This window comes from Anarhichas minor, unplaced genomic scaffold (assembly GCF_050575085.1).
Source record: "Anarhichas minor isolate MPS153535 unplaced genomic scaffold, ASM5057508v1 ptg000028l, whole genome shotgun sequence".
NCBI classification, from domain to species: domain Eukaryota; kingdom Metazoa; phylum Chordata; class Actinopteri; order Perciformes; family Anarhichadidae; genus Anarhichas; species Anarhichas minor.
The window spans coordinates 13,130,449-13,145,664 of record NW_027466474.1 but is presented as its reverse complement, the minus strand read 5'-3'; the positions used below and the strand labels follow the sequence as shown (position 1 = coordinate 13,145,664).

Here is a 15,216-nt window from a genome sequence, read left to right as displayed (position 1 = left end):
TGGGCTCCGCATGAAAAAAGGTTTTCCGCTGCATGATTTATGACAGCACTTTGCAAGATTCCTAAAAGAGGAAAGGGAAACAGAGAGAAGAAGACATTTGTGACTTTTATTGGAGTCTGTGTCTTGCAGAGTGTGTTAGATGTCACTCATCAGCCAGCACAGGCCGAGGCATGTTGACTATCGCAGCCTCCCGAGGAATTATGACCCAGGAATGCGAACTTCGGAGCACTACCCAAAATTATTTTGTAGTGCTACGAGGGCCCTTGAATAGTTCTTTGTCTGTGCAGGCGCGCGAGAGAGAGAGCAAAGGGCCCTGCTAAAGCATTTAGCATTCACGGCTGAATGATTTTTTTGCTTGCCAAACTGTAAGGGATCCAGGCAAAAAGGAAAGAGATAACAGACACACAGCAGCTCTGCCCCAAAGGGATTCAATCCTAAAGGCTTGCCAGTCAGCGTCGTGACCAGATGCCTCATTAAAAGCTGTGTAACTGATACACTTGCAAGTCTTACAGTAGGTGGAATGCACGCTCACCTGCCATCCACACATCTCACATACCTCAACACATGTGCGCCCAGAGCAACTGATGATGTACAGATGCCATACCTGAGGTGAAAATGCATGCAGTGTATGAGTTATTAGGTGGATGACATGCTGTCTACATGTTAGCTATTGATGCAGATGTGTAATAAATGTACATGACATCGTCCGTGAGAGACAAATGATTGTGGTTTGTATGGCTGCCAAGGACATTTATTTTGAGCGAGGCATGCCGCAGAGAGCGGTGGGAAATTTGCCGTCAGCGTATGTATCCATCATTAATGTTGACGATGTACAGGAACTCTGCGATTACACACTAAAGTGGCCGACGGGCAGGACTGGAAAAGATATCCGTGGCTCTAATCGTGGAGGTCAATGAGTGGCACAGGAAAACTGTGCGAGGATGGGACCGGAGCTGAACAGGTGGGCGCTGTGAAATGCCTTGTGAACTTCAAGGCAATTAGACGGTAGATCGTGGAAGACGAGGACTTCAAGAGCCCATATGTCTGTGTGTGAGGTTTTCTTTTGCCATGTCTGCATCTCTGCTAGTGCTACATCTGTTCTTTTTCTGGGAGTTAATAAATGTTTGCAGACTGAATCAAAGAGAAGTAATCAAACCGTGTTTCAGTCAGACCTGTGCTCACCTCTCTTCTCATTGATTACAGCAAACATGACATCTTGGAACCACGAAGACAGCTTTGAATAAAGGAAATGTAGCAAGACGAGGTGCTAATTCACAAGGACAATGTCAGCCTCCAAATGAGATCCAGATAGAACCGAACACTTCTGGGGGAATCAAAGAGCTGTTGTCAGTGTCTCTAAACAATACCGGCCTTCATCTCTTCTCACTTGACACGATCGCGCCAGTAAACGAAAAGGGTTTTTCTTTCTTTTTCAGGGAGGTGGGGCAGTGTTGTGTTTGGGTTGATTGTCTTCAAGGGCCGATGAGCAGTCCTCCCATAGACTGTCATGACTCAGCTGTCATGTCAGGGGGACCTGTCTCCACAAAACTCGATCTTTAAGGGATGCAAACAAGTTAATGGTGCTTGCGCACCTTCAGAGAAGATGAATGCGAGCGTGGTTGCTATGCCCCGCAGGAATTTCAGAAGTAATGATTATGTGTGTAGTTCTCTGCACAGACCTCCCACTCCTGAGTGCTACAGGGGTGATTCACGAGCAAACACAAATGCAATCGTGATCAGCTTCCAGGAGAGGCAAGTCTGAGCATGGAAACACTGGTAAACACTGGTTTGGTGGGTACTATTAGCTTTGAAGTGGGAACATGACACTGCGGATCTAAGGAAATGCTTTATCCTATAAGGAGGGATGCAAAAGATGTCACTGTTGGACATTTTTGTCTTTGTCTCTTCTACGTAGAAATCTTGAAATCCGCCATTCACTTTCTCACCGTTCTGCATCACATCACAGACCCCGAGGTAGAGACGAAGCTCATTTTTTGACAGGTTTAATACACATTTCCGACCTTATAGCGAAAGCGAATTGTGACCTTCTTCTGTCTTTGGAGACAACACTGAGTTTATCGCGTTCAGACTTTTATAAAGGCGTCTCCTCATTTCCTTTTCCACTCTTTTAGCCTGACTGCAGTTCAAAGTCAGAGGGCTGATCTTTATCTTCGAAGACAGAGAATTAGACTTTCACTGTCTCAAAAATGGACGTATAGGTTGAGATATAAGCCTTTTGGAAGTAAACCAGTGTTCATTAAAAGTATTAGATGAAACTGAGTATATTAAAATGCTTTTTAAGCCACACTTCTTTCACTTTGTCACACACTCCAATTTGTAAAATCTGCAGACTCGGCACAAAAGACAGATCTTATACACTTTATATCCTGTACAAGGCATTGGGTTGAAACTCATGCCATTACAGAGAGGGCGACGATGGAATATCGAGTAGGATTCGTGTACCAGCTGTTTGCCAAAGCTGCGGTTTGTTTGTGGGTCAATGCAACATCCAGCTTTTGTCTTTGCAAATGTCACATTTGAATAACACAATTGACGAAACGTTTGCAAAACTGAATCTTAACCTGTGTATTTCTCTTTCTTTCCAGATGGTTCTGGACAGAAAATGGACCCAGTGAGGAATACTGGATAAAGAACAGCCGCCTTTCATCCATTTATCTACAGCTGAGGCTTTGTCCGCCAAACTAAAACAGTTTTTTACAAACTGGGTGAACAAGCACAGCCATCAAATATTTTCTACAAGCAGCAAAACAAACAAAAAGAAAATCCAAATGGCACAGCTGCCAACCACATAATTACTGCACTCATGACACATTCTTAGCTCCAGTGTGCTGATGCATTTCAGTATTAATCAAAACTACCACCAGAAGAAATAAGAACTATCCTTCTCAATTGTGGTTTTGTGGATAAACAAAACAGCAGAATTGATTATCCTGCCTTCAGAGGCTGAGTCTGGCTTTAATGTATAAGAAATAACACAGAACACCAGAATAAAGCAACTTTAATTGAATAGATTGGAGCGCTGAATACAAAGCAGTCTCTGGAATGACCTTTCCAGAGTGAAATGTTATTCCTCACATGCACCTAACAGCAGGAAGCTGCCATATACACAGTTCCCCCTCACGTCACTGTGGAGTTATGAACTCCAAGATAAAGGGCAGATCCTTTTCTCCGAAAGAAAAATAATCTGCGAGCTGGAGATTGGGACGCAGACGAAAAGCATGTTTTGGTGACCAAAATAGCAGAGGAGGAAGAGCAACGTCTGGGAAAGAAGGAGTATTAGAGAAATGCAAATAGAGAAGACTGGACTGTTTCTCAGCCCTGTTTGCCAGAATTCCAACAGAGCACAACAAACTTGTGCAATTTTCGTGGCAATTGTCCATGGGAACTCGTCCAAGGCACCTCTGAGCTTGACCCTCCTGGGAGGTCCTGTTAGTTCGAGAATAATACTTCATGAAGACCAAAGTGAGAGCACACTTTTTCCGTCAAATTCTGGCTGACTACAGGATAACATGTGGAAGGATTATTGCTGAAAGGGGAGCCACGACCGGAAGCAGCAACTTGGAAAGCTGAGCTACTCCTTTCCTTGTCCTTTTTGTCTGTTTTCTTGTATTTGCAAACATATCCACTGTCTGCCAGTGAGGACTAAAACTTCCATCTTCCAACTGCACCGACAGTTTCCTCTTATCGGGAGAGAAGATTGAGCTGACTGGAACGAAACGCTCACACATCCCCCTGTCGAGGGCTTTTGTTTCTGCTGCAAGCAGAAGCATTTTACTTTGACTGGCGATGGAAATGGAGAAGGGACATACGTCTATCAGGAGGGGAGTGAGCTGGAGTCCAGGAGGACTGAGGAAACCTCTCCAGGCAACCGACAACACGCACACTCCTGGGACGGAGTGCAATGCATCATGGGAGACGGCAGGATTCAACAAAGAACAGATGAGCCGGAAAACAAGTAAGTGTTTGTTTATCTGGCATTTGCTGTCCTTATTTGGGGAGCCCGAGCAGCAGCAAGAAAGGGTATTGCTTCCCTGTTACTTCATAACACAGAAATGTAGTTGCAAATACGTTTGCAGATGGTTGTTTGGAGCGCTGCCGTAATGCTACAGTGAGGCTTTAGCCCTGCCTCCTCAGTGCAACTTGACACAGTGAAGCTCTCTATGAAACATCTGTTTCCATGCCTTGAAAATGCAAGCTGCCCCAGCAGCAATGGAAATGCAATCATGCATCATTGCTAAAAGCCGGTCTGAATATACAACACAGCCACTGACAGTATCGGGCTAACCTGTGGCAAAAGCTGTTCGGAAACTTCTTCAGACTTTTCTTTTTACTTTCACAGCTGTCAACCCCCAGCAAGTAAGAAAAAAGACGAGCTCACGCTCTATAACACCAACAACATTCTGTTGTTAAATGGAGAAATGGTAAAAACACTGAAACAACACTTAGCCGGAAGGCTGGATAATTACCTCTGTGCTGTGATAAGTCTGTCAGATGCAGTTTTCAAAGACAGTAAAATATATTGTGCTGTGAAGAAGTTTAACAGGAAGGTCATGGCAATCAGATAACTGTCCCCGATATAGATCTATAGCCTCTGCACCTCCAACCCTGTTCCCATCACTCATTACTCACTAATTAGTTTCCTGAAATGGAGCACGGACTACCAAAAACAACACAGAGGCACAGTTAATAGTGGACTACACCTCTGCAGAGACTTTCCATAACACACAGAAGTAATAGTATAGGCAGTAGAGCTTGGTCTTTTATTCCCCCCACGGGATCCACTAAGAGTCTGAGTCACATTCAGTCGGGGAAGATCCCAGGACCCCTGTTAATCCTCGTCTTTCCATACCGCTTCACACATTACCCACGGGGGCCGGTGCTGTCATCCCACTCACCCCACAGCCATTGCCCGGAAAAAGATAACATCCGACAGGGTAATCTGACCTTTGATACACAAATGCAGGGTTGGCCCCCTGATTTAAATCCTCCGGCTGTGGGGGCAGTTTGCCGTCTGCTCTCACCCACGCAGTGATGAGGGGCTGGGCCAGAGAGCAGAGGGATGAGTTATAGGAGAAGGTGTGTGTGTGTGTGGGGGGGGGGGGTCAAAGAGATGCGGAGGCTCTTGCATCATTGCCGAGGGCTGAGTTTTGTCTCTGCTGGAGGACAGGAAATTCCTATGTTGACCTTGCAGGTTGGAGCTTAGGACCCCGGAGGGTTCAGGGAGGGCAGACACTCGGTTGGGGAGAGAGTGCACGATAAAGACACACTTACATGGCGGTATCCAGACAGACATGGAGGGCAGCAGAGGTCAGGTGCTGGATCTCTGGAGTCTCAGTGATGTAATCCATAGACACATTTTTTATCGCCGGTATCCCTTTCCACTTCAAAGACTGCAACAAGGGTCAGACACTTCCCTGCCATCACAGGACATTAGACAGAGATAAGCTGCTTAATGCTCGCCATTGATTGGATACTTCTCCAGAACTGTCAAAACAAAGTGCAGTCTATGTGCAACTGCTAAAACATCAATACCTTCGCAAGAGAAGCCCTGAGCTCTTTTCTCAGAGGCATGTCTCTGTTTTTATAATTAGTAGGACACCCTGGAGGAGGGGGGGGTGATTTGAAAAAGTGAAACAGAGCTGGAGGCTGAATGACAGACAGCACAGCCTCCAGCTACATGGACCACCTCCCTCCCTGTCTGCCCGTCTGTGTGCCGGAGCGCGGAGGAAGAGAAATCCGACCCCGTGTCTCGCTACAGAAAGGGGGTGTGAAGCTATCAGACGCAGTTCAAATGAAAACTCTTGTGGAAGTACAAGAAAACAGCGGAGCTCTGAATTTGAACATGAAAAAGGTAAGGGATCAGGCACTAAATTGGATCCAGACAGAAAAATTAAACTTTCGGTTAACTTCGGGATATTTTACAGCAACCTGAGGAACAACTTGTGATTGGCTGCCTTGTCAAGAAATATGACTTATTGTGAGAAGCAGCGTGTTGTTTTTGTAACGGAAGGCTTCTGCTATAAACTTTAGGGGACTTTTTCCCCTCATAAATCAAAAAGTTATAACCGAAGTCCTTTGAGATTTTTTTCTGTGTAATCTGCTCCTTATGACATCTGTAATATAAGCTGTAATATAAAAAGAACATTCGATTTATCTCCGTTTATTGATTAAATATTAACATATTTATTAGTTTACATATTACTGGAAAGTGGTTGGTGTCATTTAATCAGATAATAACCAACGTTTTTTACACATTACTATCAAATTCACTGTAAGACATGAAACAAAAACTCCACTATTACTTTTTTTTCATGATTTGAATCACCTGCATGCACTACTCGATGACCAGTCTGGCTCCCACTAGAGGTAGATGTTCACAGTGAGGGGACAGTTCATTTCAAGCCTCACTGCTCTGACTCTGGTGTATCCAGGTGGCGCTTGGATTATAAAAAGTGAAATGGCTAATAAAAAATGGGACGTGTGGTGGTATCCCCACCCATGATAAAAGGCGCTGAGTATACAGTGAGTACCTGTGTGGTAGCTTCTCTGCTGCAGTCTATAAAGGAAGGTGATTTATGCTCATGCCAATAGCTGTGAGAGGACCGCTTGTTTAAAAGGTTGTGTGATCACGCTTTTATCCTTATTATATTGCTGACACAAATACGTAAGGTGGTTGATATATCTCCCTCTAATAGTGTCGCGTTCTCTTTTCATCTGTCAGTGTCAAGTTGAGGGATTTACCATTTTATGCTGACATTGATGTATGGCCTTGCAGACATAACCACCGTCACCATCAAAGGGTGTCATTTTGTGCATCGAAATGCACTGCAAATGTTTATCATCCAAACTGCCCCTATAGTTCCTCTTTGTATATTCAATTATAAGATAATAAACGTCTGGTATTGAACTTTAGATGGGTTAAAAGGAACTCATGGGTTACCTACAAAGAGTTAATTCAATTACCGTGAGGGCAGACTGAAAGTCTGTAAAAATCAATGACAGACGCATATTATTCCTTTTTGCTGGGGGACGGATCATGTTAGCTTCATTCTCTGTGCCAGGAAAAACTGCACGCAGAATTTGCTCTATATAGGAAAGCTTTACAAGTGATTTGATTTACACATAATTATTGTGATTGGCACATAATTAGATCAAATAATGTAGCTGTCTGGATCCGTCACTTCATTAAATGAAGAGAGAGTCTATGGCTGTGACAGTGAGACGTTGAATATCTCCCACCAGTCAGAGTTACATAAATTAAGACGAATAATGGGTGTCACCAACACCAGTTATTTTCCTTTAAAATGTCCATCAGAGAATCTATAACTGAAGGTTTTTATTCTGAAATGCAGCTTTGATTTTCCTCTGGTGAGCTTTGAAGCGTGATGTAGTCACTATACTTAAGATGGGAACACTTGATTGTATCGCGTGTTTATAGACAGCAGTCGAAAGATGTCATTTTTGGGAGCCGTAGATTGTAAAAATGGTCTATTAAGGGTTTGTGCAGCAGTATTGCACAAATTAACTACAGGGAGAAACCAAAGGCATGTTGGAAGCTCAGACAGGGAGTTTTCTCAGCGGTGGAGGAATGCTCAGGGAGGGACTACTGCAGATGGCAGAGGAAATAGCTCCGCTGCCTGCTGGAGCTCTTAAGCTTCAAAAACAAACTGTCAATTTTAACACAGCTATATGTTTTCAAGGCAATCGGCAAACCTGCAACATCAGTGTAAGACATGATTGACAGCAACTTCTTTAGTACTGAGGGACACACTGACGTAAATCTTTTCATTAACTTTAGTCAACAGGCTTATCAAAATGTTTCCTTTGCCTACGTCTGTTCTTTGTCTACAGCTCCACTCTGCTGAGTCAAGTGTCCACAAAGCCGTATTTTTCTCGCTGGATTGGTTGCAATCAAAAGGACTGTAAAGAGCAATCAAAACCATATGGTGCAAAAACAATTATGTGGGTTTTTAAAGAGAATATTTAATCTCGGACTTGTTGAAAATTTGTCCTTGCTGGTTCTCTCTATTTTTACATAAAAGCGGTTTGGTGAGTTTTAATTAGATTTTGAGGGAGTTGTCTTTGTTTGAACACGGAACAGTACATGCAGCACATTGCAAGTCTCCCAAATGTAGGGTCCCTTTTATCATTAATCAAACATCTCTGTTATGAAAAAAAAGACAAAATTCCACGTGTGTTGTCTCTCATTGATCAGGCTGTTCACTGTCTCTTTCACTCCAGATCTGACCAGGAGCGCCAGTTTGTCGGAGAAGGAGCTGAAGGAGGCTCGTGTCAGAAGTCACATCATCGCTGCTCAGCTCACCGTCCCTTCCAACTCCAGCTCCAGAGGCGTGCAGCTCTTCAACCGGCGCAAACAGAGGGTCAGCGCCTTCACGCTCGAAAGCTGTGGAGAGGGGTCAGGGGGGGACAGAGCTGAGAATGTGAAAACGGACCCTTCATCTAACAAACTAACATGGGCAGAGAGGAGCACTGAGGAAAAGGATCGAGACTTGAACTTTAAGAATAGCGCAACCAAGCCCCTCTTGTCACCCCCTGGGAGGGTACATTCAGTAGGTGATATCATGGAGGAACCAGGTAAGGATTTCCACAAGGGAGACGACATGGAGGACATTGTTATCCAAGAGAGACATTTCCTCCCTGTCAAGGAGGAGCAGGAGGAAGAGGAAGAGGCAAGAGATAAAATCCATGAGGACAAAGTCAAGGATGAGATTCCCCCTGGAAGTAATAATACTGATCCAGTTCTGATGGGACATGATGAAGGGGAGGCAGACACACATGGGGGTCACACAGGGCCAGCTCCCCCCAGAAAGCTTCATAATGGCTGCCAGAGTACCTCTGGAACTGAGAGGGTGTCTGTGCCCACATCAAAGCAGACAAGCACCATCGCCAATCGAACTGCCAGGCCCTTTTTCTCGCCGCTGACAGTGCAGTCCCCAGAGGCGGTCAGCCCTGTCATGGGAATTCCCCCTCCTCCTTCCTATGCCACTCCTCCACTCCCTACTTTCTCTGCCCCTCAACCATTGGCGTTCTCACCTCCACCTCCTTCATATCCCACACCTCCTCTACCGGCCTTTACAAACCAACCTCCGCAGACCTACTACTCCAGTCCACCTCCGATATCTCCCGTTATGTCTCCTTCCTTCAATACACCACCCCATTTCCCTGTGTCTTCTGTGACTCAGTACCCACCTATGCCCCATTATGGCCCTCCCCCAGCCCCAAAGCCCTCCACCTTCGTTCCTCAGCCTGCTGGAGAGAGGAAGCCGATAACACAAATCAAAACAGGAATACTTGAGGAGGGTGCTGCTAGAAGGGGAAATAGGAAGTCAATGTTCACATTCAAAGAGAAGACAGTGGTAGCTCCGAACCCTGAGCTGCTCTCTCTGGTGCAAGGGGTGGATGACAGGAAGAAACATGGACATAGATCTGTGCCTGAGCCAGCGTCCGAGGAAGAGTTGCTGGCGCTGGGGGCAGAGGCCTCCAACTTCCTCGCCAAGGAAGAGGACAGGGCCGAGGAGGCAAGAGCTCCAGAGTGGGCTTCCTGCCTCAAGACCTCCAGGACCCGTCCAAGGGCAGAGCACGGGCCAGAGCAGACCCTCACCAATGTATCAGGAAAGGGGGCTGAGCTGTTTGTCAAGCGTCAGTCCAGGATGGAGAAATACGTTGTTGAGAAGCAAAATGCAGGACAAATTAGGTCTCCTTCTCCCACGATGTCTCTGCCACCGTCTTGGGTGTTCCCTTCAAACATGCCCGGCAGGGTCAAGGCCATTGCTAAAAACTCTGACATGAGTGCTCAGCTTTCAGAAAACCTAAAGGCCCAACAAGCAGTCAAGCAAAAACCGAGGCAAAAAGCTGCAGCACCAGAACCAATTCCAGAGCCCCCTCCTTTGGAAAATGGTTGCACCCAGATAGAGATGGACCTGTCGAGGCACCGGCCCTACCATATTTCCTCTTCCCTCTTCATCCTTAACCCAGTCAAGGACCCCATTAATACCCTACCCAGAGGAGCACCACAGTCCAAGAACCTGATGTCTTCCCAGGCTTCCTTACCTAATAACCCTCCTTCTCACTTCAGTGCCCAGTGTATGTCTCCACAGCTGCCTCTCAGCCCCAGAAGAGGAGGAGCAGAATATCGGCCAGATCCAGCCTATGGGGAGCCGAGGATCAGCTCTCCTATGGCGGCCTTTTCTCCGGAGCGAGTGTCCTCTCCTCGATCATCGGGGCTCCAGGCGCCAAGGCCCACGTTTTCTGCCAAGAAGGCAGGGATTGCGCCACAGGTGTGGAGACCCTCTCTGTACCATTTTTAGAAAATGTGTTTAAATCTGATGGTTGGAAAACTAAACGTTTTTAGTATAGGGCTACATTTGACAGGTTTCTGCACGCTTTTGCTCAACTCATGCCTTCTTCTAGTGCTATCTCTTGTATTGTAGGTTTTAAATGGTGTGGAATATTTGTATGTGTATCACGTGTGTCAGAAAGCAAATTGATTGTGTAAGAAACGCAATAATAATTGCAGTAAGGCCGAGACCTTGTCTGTTCCTGACAAAATTATCTAAGTGATTACACCTTAATTCTTCAGTGAATCTCTAATTATATTTTCTCTACAGTAGGAAACAAATAAACAGCAGTAATTACTATAGTTAAAATTAAAATGTGCCTTAATGTAATCAGATAAATTCCATACCCAAAGCTGCTAAGCACGTTAGCCCTAAAATACATCCAATTTCGGTAAGTTTTAAAATATGATGAGAAACAACCTCACACTTTTTCCACTTTGTCTCCCAATTCTGTGGGCACCAGGGGATGCTGCTCCACAAAGCACTTTAACAGATGGTCTGACATCTGCTTTATGATCTATGATTTGCAATTTAATGCTGCTCACTGACATGAAAGTTGCAGTGACAGAACTCCTTTTATGTCTTTATGTCTTCAGGGTAATTAACTCTGCTTTCCAGCGTTTTCTACATAAATATACGTTGTGTACTTAGATTCTTTGATGTTTCAAACTACGGGCTGCATACTAATTTGCATCACGGACTTACATATGTATTCTTTTCGTGACTTAAAGCAGTAATTCCAGAGGTGTTTTTTCACAGGACATCATAAATCACTGTTGTTTTAGACTGCAGGGGTTTATGTTTGTTGAATTTCATAAACTTTGATTCACTGCTCTCTTCTGCTGTTATCCTGTCTGTGATGATTGATTTTTTTTGTGTGTTAGAGTCTTTCCTTCTCTGATTAAAACTTTATGCTAACTCTCTGCTGTGACCTCTTCCTCCTTTTTCTCATTTCCTGACTTCACTGGCATCTTTTGACTATTAGTTTAACTCCTGAGTGTTTGTTATTTCACTTTCCTGCCTTTCTTTCAATCACTGCAATCACCTCAACACACTAATAAATGCCTCCGTTTAATAGATCATTTTACAGATCTATTTTGAAACATAGTAAGTGACATTTATATTTAAATAGATATTTCAGCTTGCCATAGCAACATATTTCACACTTTAACAAGAATTTTAGTTATGTGCGCTCGAGTTAAGACCTGCCCCTTGTTCATGTTCGTCGTCAGACAAATGGTTTGACCCTTGACCTTTATGCTGTTACAGATGCCCGGAACTTTTGAGATGTGACCTGTAACATTAATCTTAAAAGACCATAAATTCTCAGGTCACTGAGCCTAGCAGTTCAGTCTGTAACGCCAAAGACTATTATTATCACCAGTGGAGATAGTTGTCTCTTAATTATTATATGCATAAGATGGAATGCTGCTCTTGCTTTAGTCGAGTAACTTCATATCCCCGTAAAGGTTAGCCACCTCAGGACGGCCAGATGACAGTAACCTGAGAGAGACACTAAAGGCCGGGCCTATGTGTGCTGGCAGCCAGGAGAAAGGAATACACAGAGATGACCTAAATGCTACTAGGGCTTAGACGTAACACATAGATACGATGTCATCAAAACAAATTCACTTAGTATAATTAAAATGTGTCCTATTGAATAGGGTTAGCGTCTGTTTCACTGTAAAATGTTGGTCTTTTGTATTTTTATGCAGAACAAAACATCTTGTCATTGGAAAATCAAAACCTTAGAATTAACATAATGAGGACATTTATTTATTATACATTATATTAACATTTCTATTTTCTAAGCTGTATTTTAAATGTATGTTTCCAAGAGTCTAAAATACATTATTTGTCAACAGACACCAAAAGAAACCCCCAGTGAGACTCCCACGCCAACCAGGACGCCCAGCCTCACCAGACGTTTCAGCAGCCCAGAAGGCCCCGTCGCTGGGACCTGGACTCCCAGCCTCCAAACCAATCGGCCCTCCACCACCATCTTTAGCCGCTCAGTTACTTCCCCTGTATCCTCTCCCAGGGGTACAAGATGCCAATCCCCTATGGCCGGTCAGAATATCCAGTTATCCACGGTTACCTCCACTACAACATCCAGACCCTCTCAAACATCTACAGCCACCTCTCCACGCTCTCCTCCTTGGGGTTCAAGATGTCAATCCCCGATGGTGAGCCAGAATACCCAGTCCTCCAGCATCTCCTCCAATCCTGGTTTCAGACCATCCCAAACGTCTACGACTACTTCCCCTCTTTCTCCTCCTTGGGGTTCAAGATGCCAGTCCCCAATGGTAACCGATCTTACCCAGTCCTCTACTGTCACCTCCATGTCTGCATCCAGACCCTCCCAACCATCTACAGCCACATCTCCACGCTCTCCTCCTTGGGGATCAAGATGCCAGTCCCCTATGGTGAGCCGAAATACCCAGTCTTCCACCATTTCCTTTGTTCCTACTTCCAGACCAACCCAAATATCTACAGCCACATCTCCTGTCTCTCCTCCTTGGGGCTCTCGTTCCCAGTCTCCTGCACTCTCTCAGACCAGTTTATCCTTCCAGGCCACTAAACCTCTGTACACATCCTCTGCCACCTCTCCCGTTCCCCCGCCCAAAGACAGTCGCTGCTTGTCCCCCATTGTTAATAACCCAGACTCTAAAGCCAACCACCGCCTGCTGGCTAAGAACATCATCAATGCAGCCAAACGTAAAAACAGCCCCTCCCCTGGAGCACTGAGCGGTCACAGCCTCCCCATCTCACCTCTGGGAAATTCCCACCATGGCTACGACTGTCACAAACCACCCATCAGCCCCTTCCAGTCGCGGGCATTTGGCGCCCAGTCCCCGACATTCACCAGCCCTCCTCCAACCCCAACGCAGAGGATCTGCTCCCCTGTGAGGCTCTATAACACTCGCTCCCTCACCGACTCTGATGCCTCTGTTGAGTCGGAAGACTCGGGCCTCCGATCGCCTGGCTTGCACTCCTACAACACCTGTCCCCGCGGCTGGGGCGGTAGCCTGAGGGTGAAGAGAAGCACCGTCTCCACTGACCTGTGAGGGCGTGACAAGAAGGCCATCACAGCAGGATTTCAGTTTGAATAGACTTCTGGGGCATTGGATCAACCAAAGAGTTTCTGATGGCATTTCATCAGACTAAGAGAAGATGCCTTTCTGTAACTTTGAAAACTGATCCTGGACAATGGTAAATGTTGTATCAAGGTAGTAATAGTATTTTATGTGACTCACATTCATAGTAAGGACTGACAAGAACAAGCTTTTACATAACGCAGTTGCTGTGGCTTGTATGCTTTCTTAATACCAAAAACACTCAAAATGCAGTAACCAAAGTTATTAGAATTCACTTCAGTTATGTTATACTTTCTACACCTGCACAACAAACATACACTCATAGCCATTGTTCAAGTTAAATGGTGTTTTATCAGTTTTTAATGTTATCAATGAATAATAATTATGTTTGCTGGTCTGATGCAAGTCAACATGGGAAGATACTTTAAAAGTAGGGTATAGAAAAGGACATATTGAATGAGTAATGTGTAAATATGTAGCTCATTGGACTGTACAGTACGGCATTCTCATTGCATTAGTAAAGGATCAAATCTAACGATACAGTAAATAATGAGTTTCCATCATTTTTCCATGACACAAACACAGTGGTAGGTGGGACACATGCTATTCACATTATCATACAGGGTCACAGTATTCACCACAGTTTATTATCCATTTTATTCAATTGGAAATAAATCATGTGCATAATTATATCAGTGCAATAATCAAAAACAATAAACAGCGTTTGTTATGTATGTTATATGTTGCTTTATGTACTGCATTTGCTAAAATGAATGTGAGCTGTACAGACAGACAGACAGAGAATGAGGAGAGGATGAAGAGATGATTAGTTAAGTGGAGGTTCGGTGAGGCATTGATGCACCTGTTCAATCAAAACACTGTTTCCATGATTCAGGAGGAGATTTCAAAGGGTTTAAACATTGCTGGAGAACAATTCAATGGACAAATATTAGCTGTCAACGTGCAAATGTAATGAAATATTGATTGTAATATTCATATTGGAGATCGACGTTTGTATGCCTTTGTTTTTTCGCCTTTGGCAGACCGCCTGTAATGTCCTTCATGACAGACAAATGAACATATTTTGCACCTGTACTTGGTGTACAAAGTGGCTTGGTTGGATGAGGTCCAGGAGCAAATGCGTATGTCAGAAAAGGTACAACAAAACGTTGTTGAAAAGAAAGTTAGACATATGTTGTAACATATTAATCTAAGTGTTTGTGGGAAAAGGATAAGAGCAATGGATTGTATTTTAAATACATACATATCTCTTTTAAATACATTCTCTTTGACTTCTGAAGTTTCTTTTTATACTTGATTTGCACTTATGTTCATTCCATTTTAACGGTTGAATTGGCATTGTTTAAAACTTGATTTGCTCAAACGTGTCATTCAAAAATATAACAAGCAAATAAACAACAGTGAGAACATTCTTGCGTGATTCAATATGTTTACGTGATGGTGGCAATTATAGCTGTAAACCCGACTGCTGACTCCAAACCACAATTGACTTTCTTTTCACACCATTCGATTCTTGCCCAGTCCTGAACAAGCACACACAACCCCCCCCCACTGACATGAAGGTCAAAAAAGCATCAGCCCATTTCTAAATATTTACTTCTGTGTGTCTTTTGAGTGACGGGGACACCTGCTACACGGTGACCTGGCTCCTTCAGCAGGATTAAGCTTATTTCTGTCATGGATTGGTTTCAACCCGGGTCGCCTCTGGTCAAACTAAA

At 44.3% G+C, this 15,216-nt stretch overlaps 1 protein-coding gene across 1 annotated transcript; it reads left to right on the top strand.

Moving 5' to 3' along the window:
• Positions 1–3,807: 3,807 nt before the first annotated feature.
• On the top strand, positions 3,808–15,069 carry synpo (synaptopodin). The gene is made up of 3 exons (XM_076103799.1): positions 3,808–3,976; positions 8,263–10,319; positions 12,245–15,069. The coding sequence occupies exons 1-3, from the start codon at positions 3,808–3,810 to the stop codon at positions 13,445–13,447; spliced, it is 3,429 nt and encodes a 1,142-aa protein (XP_075959914.1). The 3' UTR covers positions 13,448–15,069.
• Positions 15,070–15,216: the final 147 nt, after the last annotated feature.